The 13200-nt window shown below is 39.7% G+C and overlaps 1 protein-coding gene across 3 annotated transcripts in view; it reads left to right on the top strand.

Moving 5' to 3' along the window:
• Positions 1-6880, top strand: part of LOC111160078 (Dmx like 2) — a 159903-nt gene extending 153023 nt beyond the window's left edge. For all 3 annotated transcript variants that reach the window (XM_022522911.1, XM_022522902.1, XM_022522893.1), the window contains 8 exons: positions 2-140; positions 803-863; positions 997-1124; positions 1641-1718; positions 3051-3142; positions 3801-3853; positions 5092-5309; positions 5461-6880. In XM_022522911.1, the coding sequence (XP_022378619.1) occupies positions 2-140; positions 803-863; positions 997-1124; positions 1641-1718; positions 3051-3142; positions 3801-3853; positions 5092-5309; positions 5461-5670 (979 nt within the window). In that variant the 3' untranslated portion in view covers positions 5671-6880. The remainder of the gene's footprint in view (position 1; positions 141-802; positions 864-996; positions 1125-1640; positions 1719-3050; positions 3143-3800; positions 3854-5091; positions 5310-5460) is intronic.
• Positions 6881-13200: the final 6320 nt, after the last annotated feature.

The following is a 13200-nucleotide window of genomic DNA, read 5'->3' as shown; positions in this document are numbered from 1 at the left end:
GTTCAGATGATATCGATTATCGTGGTTCCACAACAACGCTTTATCAACCCAGTGCAACGTCCTACTCAGCAAGTCAGGCGCACCCACCGTCATCTCTGCCCTGGCTGGGCAGTGGGCAGACCAGCACTGGAGCCGGTGTGGTAAGTTATTCACTATTACGGATAGTTACTGGATATGGGCTCACCCAAAAGTAAGTTGAAATCACTTTGACCTAAGAACAATCCTAAAGATCAGGGGCAGTGACTAGTTAGCACCCCGTAATAATAATAGCTAAGATAGCGTGACTCTCTTGTGTCAGGTATGTGCCTTTTGTTGTAGCAACCCTATGTAGTGGGTGCTTTTGTCATCTCCCATTATCCTTTTATAGATGAGCAAACAGCATCAAGGGGTAAAGCAGAGACAAAGAGGAGTTGTGTCTACTACAGGTGTTTGAAGAAATGTGTCTATCACGTTGTTGCTAGTCACTGTAGTTAAAGGGTCCCGTTCTCATGTTCTGCCCCGAAGAATCTGCAGATATTCCTCATTGTCCTCAGGGAGGGCACTCAGAGAAAAGTTCCTTCATCACTCAGCGAAGCTGCTTGGTATCTGCCCGGTTCGCATGGGCCAGGGCTATGCCAGTGAGTGACTGCTTCCGCGGCCTGTTCAGACAAGTGTCCTGTGTGAAGTGGTCCAGGGTGTAGGTTAGTAATAATCCAGCTGTAAGAGAGTAGAGGTTATGAGAATTAGAGTTGGGCTGAAGTATCTTCTCCCGTGTCTCTTCTCTGATGCACACAATGAATTTGTCTTTTATCTTCTTTTAAAGCTGATGAAAAGAAATCTACATAATGTTAAGAGAATGACCTCCCACCCAGTCCATCAGTACTGTAAGTGTTTTACTTGTGACCCAGAGCATTGTAAATGGCCTCTGTCATTTGGAAATTCGTTGATAGAATGGGAAATATTGGAACTCTGTAGCTTTTTCATTTCTTATTTTCTGCTTTTCCTTCTGTGTTTCAGATCTCACAGGAGCTCAGGATGGCAGTGTGCGAATGTTTGAGTGGACACGACCTCAGCAACTTGTCTGTTTCCGCCAGGCAGGCAATGCAAGAGTTACCAGATTATATTTTAATTCACAAGGCAACAAGGTTGGCTCTTGGGGCTCACTGCTAAATTCATCTGAAAAAGATACTTATGAGTAGATGGTTAGTAAAACTACACCTGCAAACCAGTGACCTGGATTTAAGCTGGGCAGGCAGTTTATTGGTGTCTGCTTGGACACCCCTCTCGGCTCCCAGTAAGGCACAGGTCTTCAGAACTGTGTATGGATCAGTCATCCATTTAGAGATACCGAACACCGTGACGATAAAGAGCGCTTTCTGTTGACTGTGTGTGCTGGTGGTACGTATAAGCACAGTCAAGCACCTGAGAGAAACCTTCCAGTTTCTTACTAAATTATCTTAGAGACGTTTGGAGGAAAATGAAATAGATATGGAAAAGCATTTAAAAGGCTGTAAGCTATTTATAGTGCCTGACTTGCGTAGAAACTACAGTAATGGAAATAGGTGTAGGCAGAATGTTAAGTGAGGTTCGAGTGACTTCATCAATGACTTTGCCTTCAGTTTGCTAAGATGCTGTGTTTAACATTTATGCCATTCTTACAGTGTGGTGTTGCGGACGGAGAGGGTTTTCTGAGTATCTGGCAAGTAAACCAGACAGCATCAAATCCTAAGCCTTACATGGTGAGTACATTCAGCATTCCCAGAGCATGTATAGAGGTTGCTTTGTTGGTGAAGTGTCTGTTTCAGACACTAAATCTCATTGGACATTCCCTCATCGGATCTGTTGAGAAGGGGGCGTCTCTGCCCAGCAGCATGGCTCAGCACCCGTTATTGCCCTTGTTTAAACCGAAAAGATTACTTTTCAGAACTTGAAGCATGACCATTATATTTGGAAATGTTCAAGGGCTTTCCCTGTATGTGGTCCTACTTTGAAAACTCTAACTTCTTGATAGGTTTTTAATGTAGTACCTAAAATGAATCAACATGAAATGCTAACAGGTTCTGTATATTCTAATTTGCTCCAGCATTTTTCTTACTAAATTAACCAATCCAATAGGTCACTTCATTCATTAATCCAAACCCTATTAAAACAACTGTTGATGCAGACAAAACATATCTTCACTTGGTGGGGGCTCAGGTAGGGCTGGGAGGTTGTGCTGTCTTGTGCAGAACTTTAGGCTTCATGTCTGTCGATTTTAGTTTTCTAGACTATATATATCTTTTTAATTATGTATATAAGATATTTCTCTTAAATTAGTGCCCTGTAGACTATCATAACGTCTTTACAAAAACAGAAGGGATTTTGAATCAGCTTCACTCATACCTGGACACCCTCCTGGGTCTTTGCCTCCAAATTTCCATTCATTCACCTGATCCAACAAGCAGAGTCCTGCCTGGCTCCGTAAATCATTTCCTACGGCTGTGGAACATCCTTAGGAGTGGTTTGGGGCAGCCCTAACTCTGTAGATAATTTGCAGGACCACTTTTGACCTCTTTATTATTGCTAAAGGTCTTCATGTGCAAAGAAAGAGATAAGGAAAGGTCATTGTTTGCATTTAGGTTACAAAGTTAATTGGACTTGAGCTCTTCACACTATAGTCTAAGACCACAAGATGGGCATGTAGGAATTTCCTTCCTTGGGTTATTATTGTTTATTATGATTTATATTAAGTAAAGTTTATTAAATGTATTTGAAATCATTAACACTGAGTTTGGGCCCTTAATGTAATTAAATGCTTAGTTCATCCTATCCTTTGTTAGATAATCTAAAAATAAAAAAACTTTTAATTCCATGTTTTTACTACTCCAGTTTTAAAATATAAATATTTAGCTAATATTGGGTATTAGCTAAATAATATGCAAATAATAGCTAATTTTCTTATCACACTCTCTATTCTGGATGTTTAACAACAGTTCTTAGTTCACGCATCTACTGCTAGCAGAACTATGTGTGTGCACGGTTCCAGCTTGTCTGGGCTTCTAGGTAATATCACTTGCCCTTGTTTCTTGTAGAGTTGGCAGTGCCACAGTAAAGCCACAAGTGACTTCGCATTTATTACCTCTTCAAGTCTAGTTGCCACATCTGGACAGTCCAATGACAATAGGTAGGTTGACAGAAGCATAATAAGAAATAAGCACATTTTTAGCAGAAAGGTCTTCTTTGCTGCAAAGTATGGTCTTTTTTTACTTAGTACTGAGTTTTTCTACCTTGTAAATACAAAACTTTCTGTGACATAATCCTTATCTCAGTAGTTTTCCTTATCAAGAAGAGAAAAACAAGTACTTATAATTTAGGCTTTCAATAAGCAGATGTATTTATGGTAAAGCTTCCCCCCCACCCCCCCATTCTCAGGTCAGGATATTGAGACTCTGTAGCCATCATGCTCAGTACTGTCTTGGACCTGACACTGCTTTCACTGGCAACACATGCCATGAATAACACCTGTCATTTCCTGGCAGTGATTACCCCTGGGGGTCAGAAGCATTAGAGAGAGCGTTAGAGTGGTCATGGAAAAGATGAGGGTTTGGGGGATGAGATGGCAGAGACATGTGGGGCCACGTGAGACAGAAATGTGCAGTTCGAAAAGGATAAAATGTTAGAAGAGAGGTATCCCCAGCTTCTGCCCTCACCCTAGCTGAGAATCATTGCTTTCCAAATATGAGTGAACAAAAAAGATAGTAAGATGCAATGAGTAAAAATATTTGACTTGAAGCCAGTAACAAAAAGCACATCGTAAACCATTGTTGTGTTTTCTTTGTAAGAAATGTATGCCTGTGGGACACATTGATATCCCCTGGAAACAGCCTCATTCATGGTAAGTGAGTTAAGGTCTATGATTTTTAACATACTATGAAGGAATGCTTTCCCGGTTTTATTCTAACCAGTGAGTGTTTACTCATGGGTTATAAATGAATATCTGGCTATTTTGCTGAGGTAACTATCCAGCTAGCATAGAATAGTCTTTATATTCTATTTGGAAAATATGGTATGGAGATTGGCTCTACTAACAAGGCTTTTTAGCAATTAGTTGCAAAGTGTTTGAGCTCAGTAGAAAGGTATTTTTAAGAATTACACCTAACTATAAAATAAAAGCTAACCTTACAAGAACAAGAAATGCAAACAATGCCATTTAAATACATCCTTTAAGACAGTGTTCTCAGGGGCACCTGGGTGGCTCAGTGGGTTAAGCCTCTGCCTTTGGCTTAGGTCATGATCTCAGGGTCCTGGGATCGAGCCCCGCATTGGGCTCTCTGCTCGGCAGGGAGTCTGCTTCCTCCCCTCTCTGCCTGCTGCTCTGCCTACTTGTAATCTCTCTCTCTCTCTGTTAAATAAATAAATTAAATCTTTAAAAAAAAAAAAAAAAAAGACGGTGTTCTCAGCTGGTGTCCCAAAGATCCCTTTTTCACGCGGTGATCTTGAGAGAAGGCTCCACACTCCAGTATATTTCAGCTAAACATAGCTAGGTGAATTCTTTTATAGAAAGATTTTTCAGTCTTTTGAAATAAGTATAGTTATTTCTCTGCAAATGGTTTTTCTTTGAATAATTAACAGTTCTTCAAGGTGTACCACATACTGGGTTTAAGGCTTTAATTGCATTGAAATGCAGAGAATCCTAGGAAGGCTAACTCCTTACCTTGTAGCTGGTCATTTTCACATAACTGTGGTTGAATTTGTGACTTACCTGACAGGAACTTCTGATGAGGCTGCATGGACAGGAACCGGGAGAGGGTAGAAACCTGTCCTGGTGGGCATTAAAGTGGGGCTGAATGGATCATTGAGAGGTTTGGTCTCCTCTGTGCTTTTCGCTTCTACAGGCTTCTTGCAAGGCAGCGTAACTTTTAAACTTCCTGCATGTGTTTTCATATTGAGATTATGGATAAGAACCTTTTTTTCTGTCATTGGATCTTTTTTAATACTTGGGTCATGATTATAGAAATTGAAATGAAAAATTTGACAGTAATTTCTGTGTTATTTAAATGTGCATTTAAACATTACCAGAATTGTCTGGATAGCCGTTGTCTGGGAAAGACATCTGGTGTTTTCCTTCTTCAGGTTTCACATGCCACGATCATGGCGCCACGGTCCTTCAGTACGCGCCCAAGCAGCAGCTCCTAATCTCTGGAGGTAGGAAAGGCTGCATCTGCATTTTTGACATCAGGCAGAGACAGCTGATTCACACATTCCAGGCACATGACTCCGCTATTAAGGCCCTGGCTCTGGACCCCTGTGAGGAATATTTTACTACAGGGTCAGCAGAAGGTAACATAAAGGTGAGTCAGTACAAGAAGTTGGAAGGTGCTGGATATTACCTGTGTGAGCTGTCAAGACTGGGGAACAGAAACCCCACTGCACTCTTTGATCTTTGGTCTCTTTCTCTTTTCTAGCGACTTACCCTTTGTGTTTTTCTCTCTTTTCCACCAGGTTTGGAGACTGACAGGCCATGGCCTGATTCATTCATTCAGAAATGAGCACGCTAAGCAGTCCATATTCAGAAACCTCGGGGCTGGCGTCACGCAGATCGACATCATCCCGGGCAACCGGATCTTCTCCTGCGGGGCCGATGGCACGCTAAAAACCAGGGTGTTGCCCAGTGCTTTTAACATCCCCAACAGAATTCTCGACATTCTCTAGACTTAAAGGTTTGGGCTTTATTTTTATGAACATTTTAATGAGAATACACTGTCGTAATGAATAGGCGTTTCTGCTTCTTAAGCAGCTGTTCACACTGAAAACAATGCAGAGAATCCCTGTTGTAGAATCTGAGACTGACCCCAGCTGAGAGTTGCCCATACCGGTTGGTAGACTGACTGCATGTACCTTATTCTCACGCTGACATACTCTAAAACAAAACAAAACCCTACTGTTGTATGAAGGGTAGCTATTCTTTACAGCATTTAGTAAACCTGATTCAGAAAGCATTTGAGGTTAGAAAGTATGTTAATAAGTTATAGTAATGGGAAGGACGTTTATACCAAATTAAGGAGGAAAATGTTGCTGATTCAGGTTTTTCTTCCTAGTCTTACCACTGATGGAAGCATGCCCGCAGGCTCCTGTGTTCAGGGAAGGATAGTCACAGGGTGTGAGAAGGTCTAGATCACCAGAAGCCCTTTCTGAGCTGTGGCGCAGCGTGCAGGGACCATTTCTCTGCTGGGAGAGGTCATTTCCATTCTTTTCTGCTGATTATTTTTCCTGTTAGTGTTTTTACTGAGCTAGTACTGTAACTTGCAAATGAGTGCAAATTTAAATGCAACGTTTTTCCTTACGATTTGCACACTCACATTTTTTGGACTGCTAGTTTTTCTATTTAAATATCTGCCTTCATGTTAGGAATGTAATATGTGAACATGACATATTTGTAGTTGACTGAACATACCAGTTTAGTACTTTTTCTTTCAGGGTTAAACACCCCCCCCACATTTAAGGCTATGCTGAAACTACACCAATAGAGCATTTCATATCATAATTTAAATGAATGTTAGGCTTTTTGTGGCCAGTTAATAGTTGATGAGATCGGTGATATTATTTATTACCACAGCCTATTGTATAAACTATGCAGAGTTAAAATATTATTTGCTTATAAATTATTAGCCAATGTTGTCATATTTTGATGTACCTCCTTGGTTATGACCAAAAAATGTTCTTGAGATATTGAAACCAATGTCTGTGTGTTTAAATGTTTACCAGCAAATTATCTCATCATGTTAATGAGAATGTTTAATGCCTGTGTGGTAAATAGTAAAAATATAATGGCATAAAAGCACCTTTCTCTGGAGGCGATGTGATGTTCGGGCTGTGAAATACATATGTAAAAGAAAAATAAATGTTATTTGTTAGAGTTTTACCTTAGTTTGGTCTGGCCTTCTTTAACAGTATTTTTAACCACTTACTTTAAATGTGAGTAAATGTTTGACCGTTAAAAGAATTTTTAAGGCTACTGGGCTGTTCATTTATTCACAGATATTTACTGAGTACTTTTCTGTAGCAGAAACCATTCTAGAAAATGGGACACAGTGGTGAGCCTGACAGAAGGCACTCAGCATTGGGATTTAGTTGGGTAAGAGCCTAACGTGACCATACCTTTTCTCGCTTACTGAATTAAATGATTTTGCTGCTGACCCCGGTGAAGCAGCTGAGCTAGGAATAGTGCTTATGTGGAGTCAAGGTGAGGGAAGGAGGATGTCTAAATACACAGAAACACAAATTTGATAAAAATTGCAGATATATACATACACTTACCACAGTGTATCTAGTTAGTATATGGTATCCTGTTCATGCTGCCTCTTCACCTTTGTATCTATTTTCCTAAAGTAGTGCCAGCTGATTTCTCTTATTGTATCAATTACACTTTTTAAAAAGGAGTTTAAGCGGTTGTCCTAGAGTTTGCAGTGTACTTCTCAAACTAACTTGAGCTACTTTCACATTGAGCTACTTATGCATCACACAGAGTGCAGATACATTATAACACAGTATTCCCAGTTGCTCCCTCCCATCACTGTAACACTGCTGTCATTTATTTCCTTGTCTATAATCCCAGTACATTGCCACCGTTATTACTTCGAAAAGTTACCTATTAGATCAATTATGAACACGAAAAATTTCATTTTACCTTCACTTACGTCTTTTCTAATGCTCTTTCATTCTTGATATAGATGTTTCTGACCCATATAATTTTCCATCTCTCTGAAGAACTTCTTATAAGGCAGGCCTCCTGGCAGAAGAGTCTGTTTTTACTGACCTGAGGAATTCCTTACTTCACTTTGGAAGGATAACTTTATGGGATACAGAATTTTACAAAATTCTACAGAATTCCACCCCCACTGCCCCAACACTTCAAATATTTCACTCCACTCCTTTCTTCCGTCCATGGTTCTGAAAAGAAGTAGGACACAGTCTTATTCTTGGTCCTTTCCTTACCTTAAGAAGTTGGTGGGCTTCTGTTGGCAAAACCCACAAACGTGGAGTCCCTTAAGACTGGGCTGCAGGAGTTTGTACCTTGCAAGCTGGTCCACACTCAGGCTCCAGGAATTTAATTACCTTTTAAGTGTTCCTACCAGTGACTGGCTCTAGCAGCTTCTCCTCGAAGTTGGCTGTCATTACCTGTATCTGCAGGTCTCTTCAGTGTTTGGAGTGGTATTTTTCCCTGGGCTTTCACATCCTCTAATGCATCTAAGAAAATATGTTGATTTTTATATTCTGTGCTTTTTTCTTAAGATAAGGACAGGAATGATGACTTCCAAGTTCTATACATTCAGGCTGAAACTGGAAGTTCTACTTTGTGTTTCTATAAACATTACGAACTATTTCTATAACTAAAATTTACTGTGCCATGGTATAATTTATATAAAGTTAAATTTGCTTGCGTCAATGTTATGTATCCTGAGTACTTATTTATTTAGGCTCCTCTGGAGCTTTTAGAGGCTATTGAGATGCAGTTATGATGGTACGTTCTCCAGGGAAATGATTCTTTATGGATTACTTACTGTACACTAGCCCTGGGCTAAGCAACTTACATAGATTATCTCACTCCCAAAACAAACCTATGAGGCATTGTGTCTCTTGTTAGAGATAATGCATTTTAAAAATCCCTATTTTTCAAACGAAAAACAGTTGAGACTTAAAGAAGTAATATTACTCAGCAGTATAAGGATTCTAAATTAGTTTGACTCCAGAGTTCACACCTACTTAACATTACATTGTATAGTAAACATTCCCCACAGATGTCCTGCAGTCTTCTCCACAGATTCTCTGTAGCTCCTCACAGAAACATAAGCGAGGCATATATTACCTGGCGATCTTTGAACTTCACAGGAGATTCTTTCCCTTAAGCTATGTGTACACAAAAGCTTAGCACCTGAAGCAGACAAAAAACAAAACAAAAACGTTTGACTGACTTCTTACCCAAAACTCAAATCCAGTCCTGGCTCCTATGTTACTCCAGAGTAAAGGAGATTATAGACAATGATAAGAGCCAGAGGGAAAAGGGAAAAAACTTGGGAGATTTTATTACCCCAATCCCTAAACAAAACAAAACAAAACAAAACAAAACAAAACTGGCTCAACTACCCACCCAGGGTAGGAGATTTCAAGCCTAAGTGCTCTGAGAGATTTCAAAAAGAGAACTTTCTACTGTCAAAGCAGTAAGATTTACCTGCTTACTTGAAACAAAAATTATACAAAACAATAGTTCTCAAGACATAGGACATCAGACAGTGGAGGACAGGGATCCCTCAGAGGTGAGCATTATTATAGTCCCAACTTATTACCTGAAGAAATTGTCCAGGCCACAAACAAGGAGAGAAAACCAGGCAAAGCTTGATGGTCTCTCTGAGTTACCAAATAGAACTGGGGCATCTGGGGAGCACAAGATAGAGTGGGCTGAGAAGAGGGTGAGAGAGGTCTCAGAAATTCCTTTTTGTGTATTCAGCTGAATATGAATCCGTGCATCTGTAGGAGAAAACTACTGGTGGTCAGGCAAAGAACCACCAGACAGGATGAAAGAATCAAATCACACTAAACTAGAAATAGTTCATATTCTAACCAACAAACCTCATAATTCATAGGGCATTAGGTACTCATAAGAGTTTTGCTGCAGTAATGGGACAAAATTAGTGAAAGACACCACTGTAGTCCCGCCCAAGAAATCTAAAAGGAAAGGGTTAAGCAATTTCCAAATAAACTACAACTCAGAACACAGTCCCAGAATATTTATAGTAATACAAGGACTAGCAAGGTAAAATTCAAATGTTTGACATTTGATAAAAATTACCAAACATGAAGTAGGATAATATGAGCCAACTGAGCAAATTCAATCCATCAGAAAATGGTCCAGAAATAACACAGGTGACAGAAAAGAATAATAAGGTAGTTGTTTTAAATACATACTGTATGTCCAAGAAGAGCTTTAGACAGGTTAACTGGACAGAATAAAGCATTTTTAAAAAATCGAACCTTCTAGAAATGAACTACAGACTACAATGTCTCAGATGGAAAACACACTGGATGGGATTCACAGATTAAGCATTACAGAAGGAAACCGTACTGAATGTGAAAATATATTAGAAATTCCCAAAGGAAACGAACCCTAGAACCAAGTAAAGAGCCTCAGTGAGTTGAAGAAAACCATTAAGCCACTCAATATATATGTTCTGTGGTTCCTACACAGAATGGGAGTAAAAAACATAATTAAAGAAAGTCTGGGACCCTAACGGCAGATGGTGGAGTAGGAGGACCCTAAACTCGCCTCATCCCATGGATGCAGCTAGGTAACACTCACATCAGCATAAATAATCCAGAAAATGACGAGAAGACTGGTAGAACAAACTCCACAACTAAAGGTAGAGAAGAGACCACATCAAAGAAAGCAGGGAGGGCAAAGATGCAGTGTGGGAGTGAAACAGACTATGGCCATCCATCTCAAGGATGCTGGTGGAGCAGAGAAGGCTGATAAACAGACTATCACACTGGGAAGACAAATTCCGATTTCATTTGGCTTTGAAAATGAGAGGCCAAATCTTGCAAGTTCTTACAACTGTGGGATTTAAAGCCTAGAATTGTAAAAATCAGGCTCAGCTCTGGGAGAGCCCCAAAGGCATTTAAGAAGTGGAGTCCCTGCACTTAAAGGGACAACACAATAAACAGTAGTGAAAATTCAACATGGAAGCAGCAGATTGAAATATGCTGAGGACAGGGGTGCCTGGGTGGCTCAGTGGGTTAAAGCCTCTGCCTTCGGCTCAGGTCATGATCTCGGGGTCCTGGGATCGAGCCCCACATCGGGTTTTCTGCTCAGTGGGGAGCCTAGCCTGCTTCTTCCTCTCTCTCTCTGCCTGCTTCTCTGCTTACTTGTGATCTCTGTCAAATAAATAAATAAAATCTTAAAAAAAAATATGCTGAGGACAGAAGGGAGGGACAGTGATTTATTCATCTCAGAACATGGTCCCAAGAGGCAAGGATCACAAGGAGACCCCTCCAGGAACAAAGGAGCTGGATGCATCATTTCCCGCCCTTGCCCCCCCAGCATAAATAGTCACCTGCAGGTACTAGCACAGCATCAAAGTTCACTACCTTGCTTACACCAAGCCCTACCTCCCCAACCCGCACTTTGATCTCATTTTTCAAGTACACACCTTATTAAAATACACCCCACCTGGCCAGAGACCACACACTGCCTACAACAGGCAAAGAGAACCTCTGCAGATGACTGGACTAAAGGAAAAAGCAGCCAGGACTCAACAGCACATCATACACGTCACTAACATAGGAAACACTTCCTGAAACACCAGTCCCTGCAAAACAGGAGACACTGCACTGCAGGACACTATAGGACTTCTTCTTCATAAGAGCATTAAACTTTAAGAGCAGGAGACTTAGCTAACTTTCATAACACACAGAAACAGACACAGAGACAAAAAAATTTGTCCCAGTGAGAGAACAGGACAAAACCATAGAAAGAGACCTAAGTGAAACAGATATAAGTAAATACTGCCTGAAAAAGAATTTAAAGTAATGATCATAAAAATACTTCCTGGCCTTGAGAAAAATACTGGAGGACATCAGTGAGACCCTTAACAAAGAGATTAAAAAAAAAGAACCAATCAGAGAAAAAAAAAAAAAAAAACAATATGAAATTAAAAATACACTTGATGGAATAAATAGCAGGTTAGATGAAGTAGAGAAATGAATTCATGACCTGGAAGACAGAGTAATGGAAATTAATCAAGCTAAGCAAATGGGAGAAAAAAGAATTATGCAAAACAAGAATAGACAGGGAACTCAGTGACTCCATTAAATATAATAACTTTCACATTATAGTGATGCCAGAAGAGAAAGGGGATAGAAGATTAATTTAAAGAAATAGTAGCTGAAAACTTTGCTAATCTGAGTAAGGAAATAGTTATCCAGATCTAGGAGGCAAATAGATTCCCCAGCCCCATACAAAATCAGCTCAGGAGTGCACCAAGACATTTAATTTGTAATTAAAATGGCAAAAAGTAATGATAAAAAAAAATACTAAAAGCATCAAGAGAAAAGAAGACAGGTCCATACAAAGGAAAACCCATAAGGCTAGGAGGCAATTTTGCAGCAGAAACTTTGCAGGCCTGAAGGGAATTGCATGGTATATTCAAAGTGCTGAAAGGAGGGTAATAAATGAGAAAAATACGCAGTCAAGAATACTTCATCTAGCTAGGCTGTCACTGAAAAAAGAAGAAGAAATAAAAAGCTTCTAGGACAAACAGAAATTAAAAGAATTTGTAATCTCCAAACCAGTCCTACAAAAAATATTGAAAGGGATCCTCTAAGGAAAGAGAGGGTCCAAAGTTAACATAGACAACAGAGACAATATGCAGTATCAGTCACCTTACAAGCAATGCAATGGCAATAAATTCATATCTTTCAATAGTTATCCTGAATGTAAATGGGCTAAATATCCCAATCAAAAGATATGGTATAAGATTGGATAAAAAACCAAGACCATCAATATGCTGTCTACAAGAGACTCATTTTAGACCCAAAGACACCTCAGGTTTAAAGTGGGGTGGGGGGACCATTTACCATGCTAATGGACAACTAAAGAAAGCTGGAGTGGCAACCTTTATATCAGACAAATTAGATTTTAAGCCAAAGACTATAATAAGAGAAGAGGAAGGGCAATATATCATACTTAAAGTGTCCAAAAAGAAGATCTATCAATTTTAAATATCTGTGTCCCTAACATGGGAGCAGCCAATTATATAAATCAATTAATAACAAAATCAAAGAAACACATCAGCAATACTACAGTAATAGTAGGGAACTTTAACTGTCCCCTTGCTGAAATGGACAGATCATCTAAGCAAAAGATCAACAAGGAAATAAGGACTTTAAGTGACACACTGGACCAGATGGACTTCACAGATATATTCAGAACATTCCATCCCAAAGCAACAGAATACACATTCTTCTCTAATGCACATGGAACATTCTCCAGAATAGATCACATCCTGGGTCACAAATCAGGTCTCAGTCAATACCAAAAGACTGGGATCATTCCCTGCTTATTTTCAGACCATAATGCTTTGAAACCAGAACTCAATTAAAGGAGGAAAGTTGGAAAGAACTCAAATATATGGAGGCTAAAGAGCATCCTACTAAAGAATAAATGGGTCAACCAGAAAATTAACTAAA

The sequence above is a fragment of the Enhydra lutris genome, unplaced genomic scaffold, assembly GCF_002288905.1.
Source record: "Enhydra lutris kenyoni isolate GAN:26980312 unplaced genomic scaffold, ASM228890v2 scaffoldscaffold4, whole genome shotgun sequence".
In the NCBI taxonomy this organism is placed as follows: Eukaryota; Metazoa; Chordata; class Mammalia; order Carnivora; family Mustelidae; genus Enhydra; species Enhydra lutris.
The sequence above is the reverse complement of the archived record's forward strand: the minus strand, read 5'-3'. Positions and strand labels throughout refer to the sequence as shown.